This window comes from Protopterus annectens, chromosome 13.part0 (genome assembly GCF_019279795.1).
Source record: "Protopterus annectens isolate FY-2018-M chromosome 13.part0, PAN1.0, whole genome shotgun sequence".
NCBI classification, from domain to species: Eukaryota; Metazoa; Chordata; order Ceratodontiformes; family Protopteridae; genus Protopterus; species Protopterus annectens.
Genome location: NC_056747.1, coordinates 177,746,952 through 177,770,862, shown reverse-complemented (window position 1 = coordinate 177,770,862; position 23,911 = coordinate 177,746,952). Strand labels below are relative to the sequence as shown.

The 23,911-nt window shown below is 38.0% G+C and overlaps 1 protein-coding gene across 1 annotated transcript in view; it reads left to right on the top strand.

Annotated features, from left to right (window-relative positions):
• LOC122817686 (interleukin-6 receptor subunit beta-like) overlaps window positions 1-6,375 on the top strand; it is a 165,652-nt gene extending 159,277 nt beyond the window's left edge. Inside the window, exon 9 of the mRNA XM_044090756.1 lies at window positions 4,747-6,375. Within this exon, the coding sequence (XP_043946691.1) occupies window positions 4,747-5,220 (474 nt within the window). The 3' untranslated portion in view covers window positions 5,221-6,375. The remainder of the gene's footprint in view (window positions 1-4,746) is intronic.
• Window positions 6,376-23,911: the final 17,536 nt, after the last annotated feature.

Sequence of the window (23,911 nt, the reverse complement as noted above, 5' to 3'; positions counted from 1 at the left end):
TGCTGAGTCTCTCCGGTTTCATTTTATAGTTGTTGAATTTGTTTCAGATATGGCTTATAAACAAGTGCAGAAGGAGAGATGAGGTAAAGCTAAACCTTATTAGTCAGAGAGAAGGTTATTAATACAGCAGGGGGAGGGATACAAAGCTTTCTCCAGACCCCTTTAGTCCTACCGTACACTAACGATGTGAGTAAGTTTACGAGGATGATACAGGACTATTGGCACATTCTTCTAGTAGATATAGAAACTACTCATGTGGTGGGAGATAGACCACCATTTATATATAAGAATGAGCAAAACCTGAAGCAACAACTGTGTTATCCTAGGAAGAAGAAACATGAGGCCAGTGTTATGAATGGGACATATAAGTGTGGCAAGTGTGCATATTGCACCTATGTGGATAAATCTAGATTTTACAAATACCCTGACACAGGACAATTTTGGGAACTTAAGGTCAAGGCAGAATGTGAGACTGTCAATGTGATGTATGTAGCACATTATAATGTACGTTTCCGATTTTCCATTGGAAAGACTAACCGTTGTTTCAGGGAAAGGTTCAGGGACCTTATATATATATATTGCACTAGGAGAGGCTTAGAATATAGTGCTTTAGTGGAACACACTTTATCCACGAATGAGGAGCATACCTTCTTGTTTCACGTACTGCTTGTTCAGGAAGTGAATAGCAGGATGGGTGACCTTGTAAACCAGACAGAATCTATGGATGTTCCTTGTTCAGGAAGTGAATAGCAGGATGGGTGACCTTGTAAACCAGACAGAATCTATGGATGTTCCTTGTTCAGGAAGTGAATAGCAGGATGGGTGACCTTGTAAACCAGACAGAATCTGTGGATGTTCCTTGTTCAGGAAGTGAATAGCAGGATGGGTGACCTTGTAAACCAGACAGAATCTGTGGATGTTCCTTGTTCAGGAAGTGAATAGCAGGATGGGTGACCTTGTAAACCAGACAGAATCTGTGGATGTTCCTTGTTCAGGAAGTGAATAGCAGGATGGGTGACCTTGTAAACCAGACAGAATCTGTGGATGTTCCTTGTTCAGGAAGTGAATAGCAGGATGGGTGACCTTGTAAACCAGACAGAATCTGTGGATGTTCCTTGTTCAGGAAGTGAATAGCAGGATGGGTGACCTTGTAAACCAGACAGAATCTGTGGATGTTCCTTGTTCAGGAAGTGAATAGCAGGATGGGTGACCTTGTAAACCAGACAGAATCTGTGGATGTTCCTTGTTCAGGAAGTGAATAGCAGGATGGGTGACCTTGTAAACCAGACAGAATCTGTGGATGTTCCTTGTTCAGGAAGTGAATAGCAGGATGGGTGACCTTGTAAACCAGACAGAATCTGTGGATGTTCAGTGGATCCTGAGGCTAGATGCACACAGGGGGTTGTGCTTGAATGATTCTGTTTCTCTAAAACCAGCTTTGAAATCTGGAGAACTGAAATGAAAAGTCACAATACTGACTTTGTGTGATTAGTATAATCCAGGTCTGACAGTTTTTGCCCCCCCCCCCCTTTTCTCTTTTGTTTTTTTTTATGTTATTTCCAATTGTTAGAGAGTTGAAATAAATATTTTATGTTATATCATGTTTTTGTTTGGTCATTGTATGAAGTATTATACTATATTTAGTATACTGTGGATGTTTTATTGCTTTCAGCAACACTACATTTTTTATGTATCTGTAACTTTAGGATGGGATGATTGATGCTTAATTTGTTCTGAGAACAGATTGGTTATTTCAAGTTTTGTCATATGTATATATAGGGCAGTTGTTTGAGGATATGTTGTCTGATGAAGCAGTGTTGATCATTGTGAAAACACTCACTTATCTACAATAAAAGCTTTTGGATTTTATTCATCTTCAGCTTTGGGTATGGTTTACATCTCCAGTACTATTTAATCAACCTTTTCTTCCTCATGACTGTAGAAATAGCTTTGAGAGCAGATACACACTGACCTAAACTGGTAAACAAGTTCCTTCTTTAGAGTGGTCATTTACTGCATATATATGATATCTGACAGTGCATTTACTATCCTCTGACTGTATTTTTCAAATGGTAGTACATGACAGACTCAAACAGCACAATTTGTTTCACATTCTATCAATTCAAAATGCTTTCCTTTGGGGAAACTGGGGCATACATTTGTAAAACCAGCTACATATTAAACATTCTGTCATCATAGAGTTCAGGCATCCATCCTCAACCCCTTTTCCCATTTTGCACAAGGTTAGAGTGTCACTGCAACAGTGACAATCATCTCGAGCAAAGGTTTACACCACTGGGTGGCTAGCCATGCCACAATAGTTCACCTGTACCACTCACTAGAACCTACAGCCAATTTACAGTGTCCAGTCTACCTACTGGATATCTTTGGAATGTCCCACGCGACTGCAGGGAGGACATGCAGACTCTTCACAGAAGGCACCCCAGCCAAGAATCGAACGAGCAAACCACTTGCTGTGAGGTGACAATGCTAACCACTGCACCACTGCGGCCACTGAGAAATGAAACTACTTCCTTTATATTTCACTGTACTCTTATAAATTCTTTTACTGAAATCAACAGCAAACATTGACAGTAAAAGCTACACAATCACTGACTGCAAATGAACTCATTTGGAGGTTTACTAATCTGCTGCCATTATAACAAGTGCTTCCTGAGAAGTCCCCTGTATAACACGGGTCTATATTATAACTATGACTGATCAAATGATTGAATGCTGTTATATCGACCCCCTAAACATCAAATCGCCAAAACAGCAAACGGCCGGAACAGCAATTTCTTCCCATGGAAAAAAAATTGTTGGTCCCCAAAAAAAAAAAAAGGCACTAAACGCTAAATAAAGTGGGGGGCTGTGCCATCCACACACACACACACTATTTAAATATACCAACTCCAAAATCACACTACAGTGGAGGAAATGGCACAACCTGGACAATGGTCCAGAGATTTTGTTTCCCTGGGAAAAAAATCGCTGTTCCGGGCGTTCACTGTTTTGCCAGTTCGACGTTTAGCGGTCGATGTAACAACATTCGATCATCTGATCATTTGTTATTCTAAAGTAGACCCTATAACATTATTATCATTGTCACTGTTTTATATGTTCAGTGAGAGAACTCTAATATGTATCTGTGGCATTGAGTGCATTCACTTTCTATTTATTTGATGATTTTTATTTGAAAACTTCGTAAAGCAATTCTTACTTTTAGGCAAGTCTGAAGATAAATTGTCTTGATAAAGTGAATTGTTAATTTAAACAATATGAAAACAGAGATTATGAGATGCAAACTCAGGGCTATAGGTTATTTCTTATTCAGCACTTGTTATGTTAAGCATGAGGTTATCCATATTATCAGCTACTTTAGTTAGAGTCACTAAGGACCACCAGTCAGAAATTCATAGCAAAGTCAAACTGAAAAAAAAAAAAGCGGAAATGAAAATTCTGAGACAGCATAAGACCAAATTTCAAAACACAAAAAATTAAATTGTGACATTTTATAGAAAATAACTCCTCATAAAGGCTTTATCTATGTTAAACTGAGTCACAATAGTTACATTTCATCAATTTTCCTAACTAGTAAAACTAAATTTTTATATAGCAACTGCATGGTCATACAACATGAGGAAAGAAAAAATGTCACTGCGATATACAGCGGTATTTTGTAACAAAAGTCAGTGCGCCTGCGAAATACCACCATCAAAGAAATAGGAAAAGCTGATCAACATAAGTATACTTGTCTGAGCAGAGCATAACCCACAGAATGTAATTTAAATAAAATGTATTAATTGAGGATACCCCTGTATCCCACCTGTAGAAATTGCAGCTCCCATACACCTTCTGCTGAAATGCTCATAGTCTAAGGTTCTGCAGCTTTGGAGGACATTTATTTCCTTACCATTATATTGTGTGACTTTGGATGCAGAACATGTATGTAGGTATGCAAACTGTGAGGGTGAGTGTGATCAGGGCATTCTACCCCCCCCCCCCCCAGAAGACAAAGATTTGTCACTTCATCCCTCTGATGCGATTCTCTCTTTTTGCTGATGAAGGCATTATGGTTTTAGTCTTCTTATATTCAAGAAAGTCAGTGGAACACAACACCATGGCTCAGTCTTTTACTCCACAGTCATTGTTACAGTCTCTGATTCTCACTAAACTTTGTAGTAGAGTTGAGTGATAACAGGAAGTCTGTTCCCTTCACAACGTATAGTTCATAGTCCATTGTCTCACTAGTGAAACAGTAAGATGGCAATTTTTATGGCATTCAAGTTCATCATTTTGCAGATCTCAGGCTTATGCTAAAGTTTACTCTTCTTCATCCTAGCAGTGAGTTTTTTTTTTTCTCAGAACCCCAGTTATCTTCAGTTTTTAAATAAGTGTCACCACTGATGGACAATGAGACCACATTATCCCGTGATCACTGTGGTAGCCTATTCACAGCTGTTAAGAAGCTTTTAAATTTCAGTAGGGCTATCTTGTAACATGCTATTATGACAGCGGATCAATAAACCCTCCTTTCCTGTCAGAAGATGTTTTCGGCAGCAGATAATAAACTGAGTGTAGAAATATGCGTAATCCAAATCCTTTTTTAATATAGTGTAACACCACCATTTGCATATGTTAGAAATGAGATTATAAGCTATAAGAAATAAATGTAATACTTTGAGTAATGAAATGCTTGGAAGTCATGACTTCAAAATGATATGTTTGATTTTCTTTAATTTCTAGGACAAAGGAGTGCAACATCGTAGACTGTCATCTGAGGAAGTCCAGTCACTGGAGCTTCTTGTAGTCACTCCCCATGAGAAGAAGGATGCAGATATTCCAGAACTAGATGATACTGCAGCGGTAACTAAAGAACTGCTTAATGAAGAAGTAATGAAAACGGAAGGCAAAGAGGGTCTGGTCTGTTTAGATGACGATCTCCCATTCGAATACAGAAGGCAGACTAATCCATCTTTTGCAGATGATATTGATGAAAGCAACGAGACTGAATTCTCTGAGATGATTGACATTGTTGGTGAAGAACAGGTGAAGAAGGGAAACACAAAACAGATACAGATATCAAATGAGGAAGATGTACGTGCTGATGAAGAACGCTGTCATCTTCCGCTGTGTGCATTGAATTCCAGTGGTCCAATAAATATTAAAAAGCTGGCCGACTTAAGTGCTTGGTACAATTCCCTCACAGAACAGTCTTAGTCTGACCAGTTTACCTTCTTTATAAACCAATACAAATTTAGAAGATGTTTCAGCAAAATAATGTACCAAACCCATATTTTGTCTTGTGAAGAGTAAACATTGCAAAGGTATGTTGTGAGTCGAAACTTGAAAAACTGTTTTTTTTTTTTTTCAGATACCTTTGTTGTGACCATTCAGTTGCTCTGATTAATGTGCAGGCAACTGTTCTCACTATTCTAAATGGCAATTTATAGGTGAGGTTACATCAGGGAACTTAAATCCAGTACTGAAACATAGTGGTTATTAAATGCCGATGAATGTGGAAAACTGGTAGTGAACTCTGACATGTGCTGATTTAATAATAGCAATACAAAATAGAACTGAGACTGCATGTACAGCTCCATGAGAGCAATGTGATTGGTCTTACCGTATAACAGATTTAAAGTTCAGTATGAAAACTTACTGGCATTTTGTGTTAAAATGTAATATTTAAAAAAAAAACAACCTTACCTCAGGATGTTCCATTAACCAGAGCATACACGCTATAAAATATGCTATGTTCAACTGAGCTGTAAAGCAACAGCTGCCTTACAACATAATTGCTTGCACGTGTTTGTACATAAGTTTCCCAGTGAATGCACATATGTGTTGTACATGAATTATGATGCAGTATGAGATGTTAAATCTGCTGTGCATTATGTCTGTAAAGATGAATTACGTATATGCATTTCTTTGTACAGGCCAAACAGCAAGGCACACACACACATACGGGTATATAACCAAATGTTGCTGGAACAACAGAACATACTCTATAGAGAAACACAGCAGTAAGTTACTCTTCAGTGCAGGTTCTTCATGGGACCAGCAGATGATTCCATAATGGTGCAACGCAGATTGGGTGAATGCGGAAAGATGGAAGATGTATCCTTGCCAGAACTGTAACCATTTAAAATGTTGGCACTTGTTAAAGCCAGTCTTGAAATACTGGGACTGAATGGTCAAAAGATCATACTTACATGTACTAAGTCTGAGATACTATTAGTCAGAATAATCCCTTTTCCCCAGGGTATGGCAAGCTCGGAGTTGGTATATATGAGTTAGGGGGGGGGTGCCCCCACATGTTGCTGCAGCCTGGGCTTGCCCCCCCTGCCAAAGGAAGTTTTAAGGAGAAGAGCATAATAAAATGATGATTCAGGATTTCAGGATGGCATTGTGTGAGACAATGGGACATTAGTTCATATATGGTGTAGCAAAGGGCATAATGGTAACAGTGTGGAAAAAGGCAAAGGAGGCAGTGGAAACATAGTAATGAGTCTTTAACCAAAATAAGTCTGCAAATCAAAAAGAAGGAAAACAGTGTAGTTCTCAAATGAGACAGCACTAGAGTATGGAGGAAGCATAGCATTTAGGAAATAAATGGAAGCACAAAACAAAAACAGAGAACACCACCATCTGTTAACGAGTAAGGATCCAGGAAAGGCAATCAGATCTGCAAAGACAGAGAGGGAGTGAAGGACAACTAGTTCACGCAAGATGGTAACAAATATTGTATAGGTTCATAAGTGAGCAAAGAAAGAGACGGGAGATAATGAGGAACCAAAAAAAAAAAGCAATCAAGGAGGGCTACCAAATGGTTGTATCTGCTAAGTATTCATGAAGGAAGAGAAAGGAAATTTCCCAGATCCAGTCAGTGGAAGTGCCTAAGATAAGGATGATTGTTCACAAACCGTTCATGTAAGCAGAGATCTTGAAAGAACTCCAGTGCTCATATGATATGTGGTTAGAAGGTTATGGGGTACAGAAGAGCCATATCCATCTCCCTGGACATTAATTGTGTGCCATGAGCCAATCAAAAGGGAGAGATCAACCCAGGGCAGATCCATGCCTACCAGCATCATATGTGAGAAATGTTTTCACCACAGAAGGAAACTGTGAAACCACTGGAAAGGGCAGTCTCATAGCACCAGTCCGTGGCATTACCTGTGGACATTTACCGTATATGGAGGGGAAGCTGGGGGTAGAGTAAGTTCAACTCTCCACTCATTGATATTGCATGTGAGCCTTGACATAAGCAGGACACCTGGAAAGGTGAAATCCATGCCCACTGTACACTGGCATCATGTGAACCCTAATGCAGACAACTCTTCTTCTTTGTTTGAAAGGCAGAACCATGTCCATAAGTCATTTATATTCCATATAAGCCTTGATTACACCATGGAAGGAGACCCATGTGTAGGGCAGACTCAAGCTCACCATTCACTGGAATCAGTTTTGAGAGTTGTACCTCAGGCACATCCACCTCTCAGCTGTGGTACTGCCATCACAGGCACATCCACCTCTCTACTGTGGTGCAGGCATCTTGGGCACATCCGCCTCTCAGCTGTGGTGCTGGCATTTCAAGCACATCCACCTCTCAGCTGTGGTACTGGCATCTCAGGCACATCCACCTCTCAGCTGTGGTACTGGCATCTCAGGCACATACACCTCTCAGCTGTGGTACTGGCATCTCAGGCACATACACCTCTCAGCTGTGGTGCTGGCATCACAGGCACATCCACCTTTCAGCTGTGGTGTTGGCATCTCAGGCACATCCACCTCTCAGCTGTGGTGCTGGCATCTCAGGCACACCCACCTGTCAGCTGTGGTGCTGGCATCTCAGGCACATCCACCTCTCAGCTGTGGTGCAGGCATCTTGGGCACATCCACCTCTCTACTGTGGTGCAGGCATCTTGGGCACATCCACCTCTCAGCTGTGGTGCAGGCATCTTGGGCATATCCCCTTCTCAGCTGTGGTGCTGGCATCACAGGCACATCCACCTTTCAGCTGTGGTACTGGCATCACAGGCACATCAACCTCTCAGCTGTGGTGCTGGCATCTCAGGCACATCAACCTCTCAGCTGTGGTGCTGGCATCACAGGCACATCAACCTCTCAGCTGTGGTGCTGGCATCTCAGGCACATCAACCTCTCAGCTGTGGTGCTGGCATCTCAGGCACATCAATCTCTCAGCTGTGGTGCTGGCATCTTAGGCACATCCACCTCTCAGCTGTGGTGCTGGCATCTTAGGCACATCCACCTCTCAGCTGTGGTGCTGGCATCTTAGGCACATCTGCCACTCAGCTGTGGTGCTGCTTTTGTGATGACAAATCTACATGCATCACTAGAAATGACTTTGAAAAGACCATGGAACAACTTTATGGAAACTGTACATTTTATTTGCTACCAACCTGCACTCAGTTTGTACTACTTTGCTGTGATCCACTGAAGTATTTAATTCTTAAAAGATCTAGACAGGATATGGAACATGTATCAGAATCCACTATGACTTGTTCAGCAAATAAACAAAAAAATACAAAATATTTCCAGCGAGCATTTACAAAACTTCTTAACTTATTACTGGGTATTGCAGTCCTTTTGATATTTAGTCTGACAGCTAACACCTTACATGATTTCCAGTTGGGAGTTTGTAAAGTTAACAACTGACTCTTGGATAACGGCTATTCATCGATTTGTATATTTTTCTCATGTTACCGGCTAGCCATCAGCTGCATCACAACTAACTGGACATGTCTTTCCTGATGGAGGGGTTGACTGTTGCAGGAGACAGTCAGTTAGGTATCTGATGACTTACCTGACTCAGCCACCATGTTATTTGTTGAATACAGCCCCAAACTCTCCCTTTCATAGGATCACAATAGTTACAAGACAGCAAAGCCAAGTGGACATTTTTGCTTTGCCAGTACCCATCATTAGGGCTATCTTCTCATTTTAAGGAGGGCCAGGCCAGTCATAGGTGAATTTGTGAAAACCCATCCAATTGTCCAGCTCCTTCTTAAAGGCAGTTGGTGTCTCACACTGCTTAATTGGGAGAGGAAATATGTTCTAGAGAAAGCATAGAAGCTCTACAAGAACTCTCTTTTCTCAGTCTTACTTGTTGGAGTTGATTTAGATCTTTGGGTCTAGTGTTAGCTGGAATGTTAGATTTATTGAGGTATAAGAGTTCTTAGACCACCGAATCCCTTAGAGCCCTATAAACAAGATAAAGCCTACATTCATCTTTTGTAGTTCACTTCTTTTTGGCTCCAGATTTGTTTACTTACAGACTTGCAGGGTCTTAACAATTACTTGATATGCTTAGTAAGGCATGTCCCTACGTGGGGGCATTGTACTCAATGTATCACTGAATACAAGCCCCCCCCCCAATGATGAGTCTCATCAAGGCAGAGTACAAGGAGATACAAGCAGGTAAGGACTTAAAAAACATTCTAACTTCCATTGCAGCATGACAGTCAACATAAGGGATTTGTCTACCTGTGTTCTCAGATCTCTCTCAATCTTTCCTTTTTGAAGTGGTTTGTTATCTATGATATATGTTCTTTCTAGTGGATGCTTTCCATACCCTACAGTGTTGCCCTTTTTGGCACTGAGCCTGAGACTAGTTTTAGTACAGCAGCTACTGACAAGTCTGAGCTCCTGATGGAATGCATGTATGTGAGAGTGGAACAAAGATTCCCAATTTACAATCATCCCCAAACTTTGTTAACAAAAGACCCTCATTTGATAAGTGGAGATCAGAGAAAGAGATGCTGAGCAACAGAGCACAAATCCCTGCAAAACTCTACTGGTCACTTTCATGCTCTCGGAGGGCACTCCCCCCTACTCTTACTGTGTGTGTGTCCTGTCTCTAAGCCATTTGGTTATCCACCTAACCACATGGCCAGTTTGGAGTTCTTATTATATTTGCATGTGGTATGGTATTGAATGACTTGGCAAAGTCAATGTACACTGTGTGAACAGCTTGTCCACCTTCTTCAGCCTGAGTAACCCTTTCAAAGAAATTCACAATATTCAGTAGAAGGGATCTACCCTTGGCAAAGCCAAACTTGTGGGAGTCACAAGTGTACGATTTTTGAAATCATATTTAATCAAGTCAGTTATAATACATTCCATGGCTTTGCTCATAAGACTCATTAGGCTGATGGGTCTGTAATTCTCGTGGTCTTTGGTGTGGCCACCTTTGTGGAGTAACATTACAACAGCTGTGCATCACTCACATAGGAGAAAGCCAGCTCCTAGGCTCAGTTTGAAGCGGATGGGTAGTGGGTCCTCTAATACTTGCTCAGATAGACAAGTGGGAATGTTGTCAGGGCTCCATGGATGAGGCATTCTTTATTTTGTAATGACAGCTTGATTCCAACAGGGATAAGAGTGTTTAGAATAGGTGTCTCTAGGTGAAGTTACTACCTAATCTTACTTGCCAGTATATTACCAATACTCACTGGATCAGACTAGCTGGTACTATTATGAGTACATTTCGAGCAATGCTGGGTGTTATTTCTTATTTTCCTGACATAACTTTGAAGGCTAAATGTATGTTTGCTGATGAACGGAGATCTATATAGTGCCTTCCTTTGAGGATGTGCACATTTCTACATACACACCCCATGACTGCTGTATTGTAAATGTCTTGGCAGTGGGCGAGGAAATGTAGGACACCTTTTTGTTTCTAATAGGTGTTCACATGGTAGTGAGTCAGACTACCACCCTTTGCCTAGAATGAGTGATATAGTATTATTTGGACACTCCTGTGCTCCTCTGCCTGGACCTTGCAGTGTATGAACTGCTAATCAAACTCAGGTTGTCTGGCTGTAGTGAAGGTACTATCCCACCACGACATACCATACGCCCAGTGTATAACTACTACTCGGGCAGTGCAGTGGTGCAGTGTTTAGCATTGTTGCCTCACAACAAGAGCCTGTTTGGTTCAATTCTATGCTGGGATGCCTTCTGTGTGTTGTCTGCATGTCCTCCCTGTATTCGCTTGGGTTTCATCGAGGTGCTCCGGTTTCCTCCCACATTCCAAAGACATGCATCTGGAGCCTTTTTCCCCTGGACCTCCACTGAAAACGGGCTCTGTCCCATTCGGAATTTCCTGGTAAACAAATGTTAAAATAAAATAAAAATAAAATATTCATAACATAATTGATACCAGCTGCATAACTGATATACATGGTTCATTTAAGTATCTGGCATAAAACAAGGAAATCAATCCCGAGTTATAGAGTTCATGAAAGTATAACACAACTGGAACTAGGACTAAAAAACCCTAGGCATTACAGTGTAAGTGAAGAAAGTACTTGGATGTGATTGCATTAAATGCCTTGTCCAGAATGCAGTGGCTATGGTATATTTAATAAATCCTTTGACAAATTTTCAAGGCTTGTCAGTGGATGGTTATACAGCTGAAACATGGTTTTGAAAGATTGCAACTTACAATGTAATAATCATAAGCACAGTTTTGAAGAGTCACTGCTGCAAAAGTTAAGACCATGGATACAAATATCGAAAAGCTGCTCCAACCACATTTGGTCAAGCTGATGCAGACAGGAATGTCCACATTCTGTAAATGACATTTCCTGGAAAATGAAAGATTAATTTTGTCAGAAAATCCTATAGACAAATACTTGTCCTATTTAAAATTTTCATTGTGAGGTCTGCTGGGCTGCACAGATTAATAACATTTATGCAATGCATATGGTATAAGAAAGCTCTTTTATGACTGAGCGTAATGTTTAATAATGGTACTATTTTAGTGGTGTGTGTATAACATAGTGCCATTATACACCCCGTGACTTAGTACTGAAGCAGTACTCATGTTTATATTCATAAAAACGGTCATCGTTGTTCTCATCTGTTTTACTTTGTGGTTAAAACATTGCTTTCATTTAAAACTAGATTAACTATAGTCTAGCCTAATATTATGAATTCCTTTAATGATAAGAACAAGATTTGTTTATACCTTGCCATTTTCTTATAAAGTTATGGTATTTGCTTAGAAAATGTATCAAGATGAAAAACTGTTGGCTTTTGATGGATAATATTTCTGTCAATTATAAATAGTAGTAGGAAACTCTAGAGTAAACATATTGCAAAAGTTATCCCTATGTCTTTGGTTAGACTAATACAGGAAACAAAACCTCCCTTGAGATGCTTTGTAAGTTAATTGTAAATGAATTGACATGCTATATTCTGTTTAAAACAATTTTGTAACAAAAAAGTAACATTATCAATATTCCCTAGTTATGAGTTTAAATGGTGAGTTCAGAAAGCTTCCTGGGGCATATTGTGGTCTCAGCACTGGAGAAGAGACGACTATCTAGTCTGCCATGCCAAGCACACAAGAAAGTAACAGTCCTATCTACAAAGTGTCCTTCAAATGAATACTTGCAATTATGATATTACTAAATATGCTTAAAATGGAAGAAAACACAGTACAATATTTGATCTGAAAGAGAAACCACTTGCAGTACGATTGTGCAAGAGGTTCCCAAGAATAAGAAAAGGATGAAGTGAAGTGAAAGAGAAACCAGTGAGTGACTACAGCAAATCTTGTTGTCTGTAATGTTTTGACGTTCTTTCCCTTCCTTGTTATTATATTCATTGTAAGTTTGCTTTATAGTTACTCTCATTAATATAGCTTTTCATTTCATGGCTGGCCACATTTTTTTATAGCTCTGTTTACTTTTGTTCACAACATAATAGTTAAGTGCTTAGCTACAGACCTGGTGATGCTGCTGTGATATCCTGCTTATGAGTAATGCAAGCCTTTTATTATTCACATTTCAGTGTTGCACCCTAAAATAAGCATCCATCATTGCTGCCTTTTCTGTCAGAACACCTTACAGTTTTCAATCTACTGCTAAAGCATATTTACTTGACTGACAGATCTGACATTCTTCATGATGGAACAGCAAAACAGCTGTCCAACAATTATATTTAAAGTTATAAGTCTGTAATTAAGGAGGCATATATTATTTTAATTGTGTTTTGTTTATTTACATTTTGATATCAATGGGCACCTTTCACAGATTCTTGGACAGAAAATGAGAAATATTTGTTTACTACCAAATTGTGTATTTATTTTTTGTTGGCTTGTACTCGGGGCATGGCTGTGAATTATCCCATGGCCCACTTCACTACATGGTTCAAATAAAAATAAAATGTGCATGCATTAATTCATAAACTTGAGTTTTTATTAAACAAAAAGTAGGTCTCATTCAGTATTCACAAATTAGAGCTTGTAAAATCAACAAGTATGAATATTAAGTTACATGTCAATCAACCCTTTCTTAGTGTGTGGCATGAAGGCAGAATGCAACATAAACATCATCAAAGCAGTAAGGGGAATAACAATAAAAGATATCAGTTTGGTTTGCATAGCATGAAAACTGAAAATACATGCAGTGAATTTGTCTGGTAATTTAAAATACTGTGGAGGTAAAAGTTGCTAGGAATGGTTCATTACTATTTGAGTTACTTTTTTTATTATGGCAAAGCCATGCCTACTTATGTGCATGCATTTCAGACAGAGGCAAATACTCTTGTAAAAATGCTTTGCAAAAGTACTTTCTCACTAGGATTCCCCAAACCTGGGTGAAAATTATAATATTATATATATTATATATTTCTATTTCAAGAGATGTACTGAATTTGTTGCTATTTTACCTCAAAAGGCTGGTAATGGAAGCAGTATCAGAAGCTCCTAACCCCTTTGCATTAGGAGATTTTTAGAAGAACACCATGAAGTCAGTTTGCTATTAATGGTCATTCTGGAATCACCACCTTAGTCGTCAGTGTACTACTGTGCCACTGTGTAGTACACAGGGTTTTCTACACAAAAAAACAAGAAAAATTAGCTTCAGAAGAATGGTGTCAGAACGTGAACTGCAGAATGTGGTCTGGATATTGCAAACATATCTAGCCTGCTATCTCTGTATTGACTGCTGGATCTATTATTTTAATGTTCCTTAGTGCCTTTCTCTTTACACGTTGAATTTGGCTGCTTATAATATTCTGTGTTCGCTGATTTTCGAACATAAATGTTGAAAAAAATTTAATGATGTGTAAAGCAGGGGGGCTTGCCCCCCTGCACCTCCCATGTGGGGGGCCACGCCCCTCACACATTCCCTACTTTAATATTGCACTACAGTGGGGAAAGGGACCATTTTCTGATCCCCACTATAGTATAATCCACCCCAAAATGCCAAATGTGCAATGAGCGAATGTCACTGTGCATTCACTCATTGCACATTCGAACCTTTTTGCATTCAACGTTTGCTAACTTTGCAAACGTCCTTTCGCACATCTGCTGTTCGCCCGTGTGCAAAATGCACGCATGAAGGTAAACCGACTTTTTACATTGAGTACGTGTCTATTCATTCCTCATGACATCTCTTTCTAGCTATGATGTCTTTCCAGCCACATAGCCCTTTCAGCACCTCCAATTCTATCTGCAATAAATTCCTTCAAGTCGTGATTCTCCAGACAGTGTTTCTTCTTAAATCCTTCTATTCAGTGATTTCACTTGCTATATAATTTCTTTGTTTTTATGCCATTTGCCCTGGTTGCTGCATTGTGTTTTATTTGCTGTTAATTCTTTATTGTTTTGAACACAGTTCGGCTGTTAGTCGTTGGTTTTAGTATTTTTTCTGTCTATATAATTTCTTCTTCACCTTCATTCCTTCTTGTCTCTGTATTTCTTTTTACAGTGATTTTATTAGCTCATTGCTTCCTCTTGATGAATGCTTCTTTATGAGCCATCATTTCTTCTGTCCCATGAATCTTTCTATGTCTTAATTCCATTTGTGCCAGGGATTATTCTGTATCTTAACTGCTTCTGTTTCATGAACCCTTGTGTCATGATTCAGAATTTTCAGTGATTCTTTGAGATTCATGATTACTTTTTTGACACAGTGCTTTATTTTTCATGATTCATTCTAATCTTTGATTCATTGAGACCCATGATTTGAATTATCTACCATATTTTTTTCTTTCCTACATTTGGCAGCATGATTCTTTGATATTATGTTTGCTTCTATTTCAGACTTCCTTCTGTAACATGAACTCTTCAATTCCAGGCTTCATTCTGACATGCGATTCATTTGTACCACAATCCATGAAAATGTTGTCCCGTGAATGTTTCTTTGTAAAGCCTCCATCTCTGATGTCAGGATTCCTTTATCCCCAGGACTCCTCCTGCCCCAGGATTCCATCTGTCATGTGATTCATTCTGTGCCCTGACTCGTTAAGCTACAATCTTCCCTTTGCATGATTCTTTCTCCTTCTGCTTCAGGAGTCCTTTGATGCCACTGCTTCTTCTGTCTTCGACTTCCTTCTGCGGTAAAGATTTTGGAGTGCCAGACTTCTGTCCACCTCTCAGTGTTTTTTTGCACCATTATTCTTTCTGTGTTTTTGTTCTTTCTGTGTTGTGATTCTTTGGGTGGTATTTATGGTCAGTCTGCTTATGTTAAGCAGTTGGAAAGCTGAAAAGAATATCATAAGCAAATGTGTATATAATGAGATATAAATGACAAATAGGTACAAAATATGGGACTTCACTATCTAAATGAGGTATCCTTCCTGCCTTCAGAGTTGCAATTTGCTACACAAATGTATGATATGTCTTATAAAAAACATGTCCGCACCTTTTTTATTCACTCTGCAAAAGGAATAAAATGCTTGGTTTTGCGTTATCATACTTTGGGCTGTGTGTGTGTGTTTTTGTATCACATCACAAACTGATGCACTGAGTGTGCTCACAGGAGGAGATATAGGCAAAGAATCTCTCATTTTAACTTTGCAGAGCAGGAACTGCATGACAAAAATAACTGCTACTGTAATGTATTTCCATGTGTTGCTATAGAGTGCCCCATCCCATACCGATTGCCACAAATATACAATAAAATAAGTAAACACAACTGTTTTGTGCAATGCCCATTCTTTCCATTGCCCACAGATGCATGTAGTTTCATGGCAACCTACGTGCCACAGTTCTCAAGTAAGAATCACAGACAAATACAGAAGGAATAAGGCTAACTAACATATCTGTGGTGTTTAAACCTTTTGCAGCTGACACACACATTTATATTTATATCACTTTACTTATTTACACTTGGTAATTTAGAGCATATTCTGAAAAGAAAAATCAGTTTAAAGGCATGCGCCAAACAATGGCAAATACCTGGGTCTATATTACATGGATGACCAATTAAATGTTCGAAACTCTAAAGGTCGACCTTTAGAGATCGAACATTTAAGTGTTCGAAAATGTAATAAAATAAACAAAAAAAAAAAAAGGTAAACTGAACGGGTTTTAGCAGGGGGGTAAGCCCCCCCTGCACCCCCCTCACCCCCTACTTAAATATACCAACTCCGAGATCGCACTTCAGTGCATGGTAGAGCGGAAATGGGAAATTTCCCATTCCCTACACTGTAGCGCAATCTTGGAGTTGGTATATTTAAGTAGCAGGGGGTGTGGGGGTGCAGGGGGGCTTGCCCCCCTGCTTACGCCCTTTAGTTTTTTTTGTTTTATTTATTTATTTTTTTAATTTTTAAAGATATTCAAACACTTAAATGTTCAATCTCTAAAGGTCAACCTTTAGAGATTCGAACATTTAAGCGTTCATTTATTTAATATAGACCCCAAATATCTTATTAACAGTAAGTGCTATTAAATGTACAAACAGCAATATTATCAGTAAAACATTTTCTTTACAGTGAATTTATGTCAATACTATATTATGCCCATAAACCTATAGTTATTTAAGTCTTTCTTAAAGTACTTTTCTTATTCTTGGTATCTGTACAACCTATGCATATAGCGATGTGGCATTTTTTCTCTCTCTGCAGACTTTAGTTTTCATGTGAGAAAATGTTTCTTTCTGAGTGCTTGTTTACTGTGCTATTTATAGAAATTTTAAAAATTAAGCTTAATTCATACTCAACCCCTCTCAAAAAATTGCTGTGCAAATATCAGTGACTACTTTTTTCAACATTCAGGTAATATTTCACCAGATAGCATGGGATAATTTGTAAGTTATTTGTTTATGGGAATATTGTATATCTTTATAATAGTTAGCAAACAACTAACAGCATCTCCATTACAGAACTATAGATTGACAGTAACTATATATTGTTCTATCTTTCATCACGTTCCTACCATGCCTTTCAGTAGCATACAGCCCTATCAATTATAAAAATAAGAATGCAAATGATTACGTTGCAAAGATTATTATATCCACTGCAGGACACCCTAGATTAACAATCTTGGGGGTTATTTTCTGGCTTATTCCTTGACCTTTCTTACTATGAGTGTTACTAATAATGTCACTTAGGTGAAGAAGCCACCCCCAGAATAAGTCAGAGTGCAATAAAGAGCTACGGCTGTTAAATGGAAGTATTCAATAAAGGTATTATAGGAGGGAATTAGTCAAATATTACTCTTATATAGTTAGGTGACTATGTCTCATATTTTTGTATGTTCATCATACAATTAGTGCTTTTGATGTAAACCATTCAGGTTTGAACTCCTAAATAATGTCATCACATTAAGTACTGCTAAATCAGTTTACTTACCACATTAGGTGAATGATATATGAAATCTATAATGTCTAAGTGCTGTCTCTTCTATATGCTTGTAGTTAATGTAATATCTAATCATATGTTGATACACTACTCTGTATTACTACAATGTATTTCTCTCTCTAACTCTGTGTAAATAAACTTGCACTATATGCATGCATGTAATGTTCTCTATACACTGTTCACATGTTTTTTAAATAGTTGAAAAATAATTCTGTACCTTTGTACCAGCTCTCATACCCGGTTATCAAATTGTTAAATAAAATAATGCAAAGTAATACAAATATTTAATTTTAGATGAAGAACTGAAGCAGTATAGTGACTGGTCAGTCATGGGCCCTTCTGAAGTTGTGAGCCCTTGGTGAGCACTTGAATCACCACTGTTATAATCGCCATTGCCATCTTCATTTTCTCCTGTCTTCATGTGGTTGCTTATGTTCCACGATTCATGCTGCACTGTACTTTTTTAGTAGACTTCCTCTGATGCCAGCCTTCCTTTTGAACCATGATCACTCCAGCCCTGCCCTGTGTTATTTTTTCCTATGTCATGATTCCATTTATGCCACATGCGCCACAATACAATGTATCTGACAGTCCAGTCACATGATTCCATCTGTCCCAATGACATGACTTAATTTTGTCAGGTTTCATTCTGCAGCATGGCTCATGCTGCTATATGCTTCCTCTCTGCTCGTTATCTTTTGTGCAACGATCCCATCTTTTCTAACCGACTTTCTGCACAACGATTCATTTTATGCATTATATCTTCCGGATGATAATGACTTCAGCTAATTTCCTCTTCTCAGTTATTTTGATTTGTGTTTCTTTCTGAAAAAAAGGCCTTTCTGTTCTGATTTTTTTCTGCTAAATTATCTCTGTTCTGTGATAAATCATCAGTCAGTAATTCTTTATGTAGCTATAGAACCCTGTATGTTACAGTTTAAAAATAAGCAGATTAATATAACCAAAAAGAAAATACCAATGAAAAGATTTAACGTGAGGAATCTTATAAACGCACAGTACGTAAACGTAAGAAGGTAAAAATGGTACCAAGAATGGTCCACGAAAAAGGTACGCATTATGGCACCTCCAAAAACATGATCTGCCATCTTAGAAGTATGAAAAGATAGAAAAATGACCCACGTCCTCAGGACAAAAGTCTTAACTAGGGGGGGTGTCGGTAGCCACAAAGTAGCTGAGCAGATTACCCATGATGGCTGGTAGGGGAGCAGGTTCTCTTAAGTACGTTGGACCTTGGTAAAAAGGTTATAATTTCCCCGTCACCATGACCATGTCCAGTTATGTATCTGATAATATATATTTGATATACATTTGTTTTGTTTTTGTTCCATGATTCCATTTCTCCCAAGGTTACTTCTGCACCATAATCCTGTGCTCAGCTTTCCTCTGTGACGTGTCTTGTGTTTCTGCAGTTGTTCTCCCTCATGATTCTTTTGTAGCATAATGTCATCTCCTTTATCATCCATTGTTAGCCTGGTACAGAAGGAATGATGGCAATCTTCTGCCTCCAAAACATTTTCTTAGATTACTTTTTACTTATTAATAATTTTGGATATCCCTGCACTAGTATCGGTAATTAATTTTCAATGACATTGTGATTTAAGATGCTGTATATCCATGATGTTTTTAATAAATTTATTACCAAACAGCTTTTCTACCTAGGACTCTCTCTAAAAATCAGATGTCCTACCTGGACTTTACCAGCCAACAAATTAAATAAAAGAACAATCAAATAACTAAAGCTCCTGTGGCAGGATTCCTTCTGTGCCATAAATCCTTTAGCAGCATGCTGGCTTTTATTCCCTCATTCCTTTTGTACCATTATGCACACTAAGCCATGATATGTCCTGTGATGACATTTTTTTCCCCTTTTTAATACATTTTGCTCCAGAATCCCTTCATTGCCATGATGCTATTTGATTATTTTCCTCTGCATGTTTCCTCCTCATCACAATTGCCTGCATTCGCTGTGGTAATTGTTTATTTTCTGCAAGGCTTCATTCTACATCATGATTAATTTAGCAGCATGCTTTTGTCTTCTCCAAGAGTCACTCAAAATTTAACTCTTTCAGACTCATTCAGTACTGTCTTATTCTGTACCATGATTCTTTCTGCTTCCTGATTCTTCCCATAGTTCTTTTCTGCACCATGATTCTTCCCGCTTCCTGATTCTTCCCATAGTTCTTTTCTGCACCATGATTCTTCCCGCTTCCTGATTCTTCCCATAGTTCTTTTCTGCACCATGATTCTTCCCGCTTCCTGATTCTTCCCATAGTTCTTTTTGCTGTGCTATTTTATTTTCTCAGTTATCTTTTCCTGGACCCTTATGTCTTATTTGCAATGATTGCTTCTGCTCAGTGATTTATTTATGCTGTAATAATTCCATTATAGTTACACAGAATTGACATACATGAGTGTGGGAACTAGGACAGATATAATACTAATGTACAAAAGAATGTTTGACATTTGCTGACCATCTGCATGCCATATTAGCTGTGGATATTAAGAACATGTGTAATAAATATTTAATAGGTGGGTTGTCATTGCAGTCCAAGCATGAATTCACGAACGGGAATATCTCAACTATTCTGTTGGGTAACTTTACTTAACATAGACCTGATAAAATTTTATGCTAGCTCCCTTTGTGCAACAATTTTTTTGGAACTTCTGACATAGAAAATGTTCAATCCATTAAAAGAATTCCTTACTAGAGGGAATAGTATTTTATTTCTTTACAAATTTTACCAACATTATCAGCAAGGTTGAGTCTTTTGAACCTCTGGGAATGTATGACACAACCAACTAGGGTGATAAAAGTTTGAACTTGGTCCATATCAATATGGGGCAGCTTTGTTCCCCACCAATTGTAACTTCAACTCAAATCAGACCACAAGTCAATCACTGACACCATAATACTGAAGCATCTTCCAATACCTTAGTATTCAGGGATTATGAGAAGGCTAATCTACTCAAACCGAGTGATGACCTGGCTAATTTCAAAAATGCATTCTGTCTTGATATGAACCCACTGCTGACACCAAATGCTTCATTGCCCAATTCTATGCACATGTAAATTGCTGCAAAAATGTATCTGTCCCTCTTAGAAATAAATACAGTGCCAGATTCAAAAACTCCTATAGTACAGCAGAAATATGTAATAAAAGAAAAAAAAAACTAATTACATGTAAAAATAAAAAAAGAACCTGTATGAAACAAAATCAATGGCCACTCTCGGACTAGATCAATTTAGCGCTTTCATTTACTTTAATAATGTGAACTTCATAAGAAAAACCAAACATCAACCTACCCCTTCCTTTTATAAATCATTACAGGAAATGATGTAACAACAATTATTGAATACTATACTCTGCAAGATCATAAAAAATCATATCAAAACATTATATATACATGTAAAATGTAAAACTTTGCTTGAAGTATATTGTAAACTCCATACTAATTTATCTATACATTAAAAAACATTTTATATTAATGACTTCATTCAGGCCTGGTGATACATCAGCCCCAAATAAGAGCTGCTGAAAAGCCTCTTTACATTCTAATTTGTTGTTTATATTGCCAACAAATATTCCTTTTTCTACACTATCTAAAACAAAAAATTCAAACTTTTTGAATGTAATACAAGAAAGTGCATGCCTATACAGTGAATTATTTTTATATTTTTTCTTAATTGCCAGAGTGTGCTCGTATATTCTACATTTTACATTCAAAAAGTTTGAATTTTGGGGCCGATGTATCACCAGGCCTGAATGAAGTCATTAATATAAAATGTTTTTTAATGTATAGATAAATTAGTATGGAGTTTACAATATACTTCATGCAAAGTTTTACATTTTACACGTATATATAATGTTTTGATATGATTTTTACGATCTTGCAGAGTATAGTATTCAATAATTGCTGTTACATCATTTCCTGTAATGATTTATAAAAGGAAGGGGTAGGTTGATGTTTGGTTTTTCTGATGAAGTTCACATTATTAAAGTGAATGAAAGCGCTAAATTGATCTAGTCCGAGAGTGGTCATTGATTTTGTTTTGTACAGGTTCTTTTTTGTTTTGAGTTCCTACCAGTGATTTCACAAATGTAAAAATAAAGCTAACATTCAAGGTGCCAGAATGATCTTACTAAACCAAACATGTAAGTCCACCCTGACCAAATCAACAAAAGCCAGATATGAGGCAAAAAAGGTCAACCAGGTGAAGGATAACCACAAAACTCTCTCTATTTCTGTCTGCTACAACCTTGTACAAATGCACAGGTAATATCTTATGTTTTCCTCTCCCTATAGTCACAAATTGCATGATATATGCAACATAATGTATGTAAACAAATTGTATGATTGCATGCAACCAGGATGAAAATTTTATAAGCAATGTGGAAAATGAAAATATACTGTATATTGCCAATGTATTTGAATATTGGAGCTTTTCTCCCTGGGCCTCCACTGAAGAAGAGTATCTATACCAGATGGACTTTCCTAGTCAACAAAGATTAATAATAATAAAAAAATAAAAAAATAATAATAAAAACTGTCTTTAATAATGTTAGAAATCTCAGAAGCAATACCCAGCATTGTGCAGAGCTAATAGCAAATAATATCACATCCTCAGACCCAGAGGACAAATTTAGCTCAAACTTCCAATATTCTCAGATCACATGGTCACACCTACACTTCCCTCAAATATCCGAAGAACAAGTTCTCAAGGCCATCTAAGGAAAATAACATGATGTCTATGGGCAAAATAACATACCAGGTTCCCTGATAGGTCAGTTTTAAACATGACTTGTCTGATCCCCTACAGAAGCTATTCAATATCAGCCTCAAAACAGGCTTCATGCCAGAAGAATGGAGGACAGCAACAGAGATATTGAAGTAGCACTTCTGGTGTTGCAGTTTGTTGATGGATAGGTGGGAGTTCAGGTAAGTATCTATGTGTAAGTGTGTTGGTTAGGGGCTTTAGTGTGTGTCAGTGTGTGATGTGACTGTGATGTGTGTGAGGGACTGTAAAATGTGTGGGTGTGAGTTTCCTTTGTGTGTCTGTGTGATCTCGGAGTTAGTATATTTAATAGGGGTGTGTGGGGGGCTTGCCCCCCACACGGGGGGTGCAGGGGGCTTGCCCCCCTACTTATCTGTAGTGTAGGATTATATGTTTGATTGTGGGGTGCAGTTGTGTGTATATGTATGCATGTGCTGTATCTGTATTGTACATTCGGGATTTAGAATTTCGCGCTTCTGGTCTTTCGGCATTTAGAGGTTTCGGCTATATAGTATCTAGATTTTTAAATTCGGTATTTCAAGATTTTGAGATTATGTAGTGAATATATATATATATATATATATATATATATATATATATATATATATATATATATACTGCACTGCCTCTGGATGCCCTAGGAAAGTATACTTACCTAGGAAACAGAAGTAACAGTCAGGATCACCAGAGCTTGTATCTGGCGAGAGGCTAAGGTTCAAGGTGATACAGTTTTAGTAAATGAAGGTTAGTCAGTTAGGCTGAATTAGGTACAGCTGTGAGCTGCTTCTGCAATTGTTGTAGGCTTAGGCTAATGAGTTAGTGGAACAAATATGGGGAATGGGGTGCATGAAATTATTATACAGCAAGGGGGCACAGATAACCAGATTAACAATATAAGACCAGCATGCATTTAGAGTACTATCAATAAAGAGAAGAATATCAGAAGTACAACCTAACAGCAACAGCAAATATGACTGCGGAAAGCAAAAATGTGCTCTAAGAAGCAATGGTAGTAAACTAGTCAATGATAAGGCAACAGCTAAATCACAATGACATGTAAAAGTTTAAATAAGTAACAGTAGTGTACTGTATTCCAGCTTAACAAAATCAATCACGACAGTGTAACTGAGCTGCAACAGAGAAAGCAATGAACGTTACTGCATGTTTAGGCATTGCCAGTTACCCAGCACCAAGGAGCACCAGAATGAACAAACATATAATAACATACCTATCAGAGCCAACCAAACAAATACCCACGGAATCCAGTCAGTCAAGAAATAGGTAGGCACTCTGTGACCCAACATTAATTGATTTTATCATATTTTTATTGCAACAAAATTCCTTAGGACATGGCCTCTTGTCCAAATTGTATAAAGTGGTAAGGGAAACTAAAACATGTAATGATACATATTGGAACTATTTTGCTGAAATCAATAATAGACGACCAAGGGAAGAAGGCAAACAATTATTTCAATTATCATCTAAACATACCAC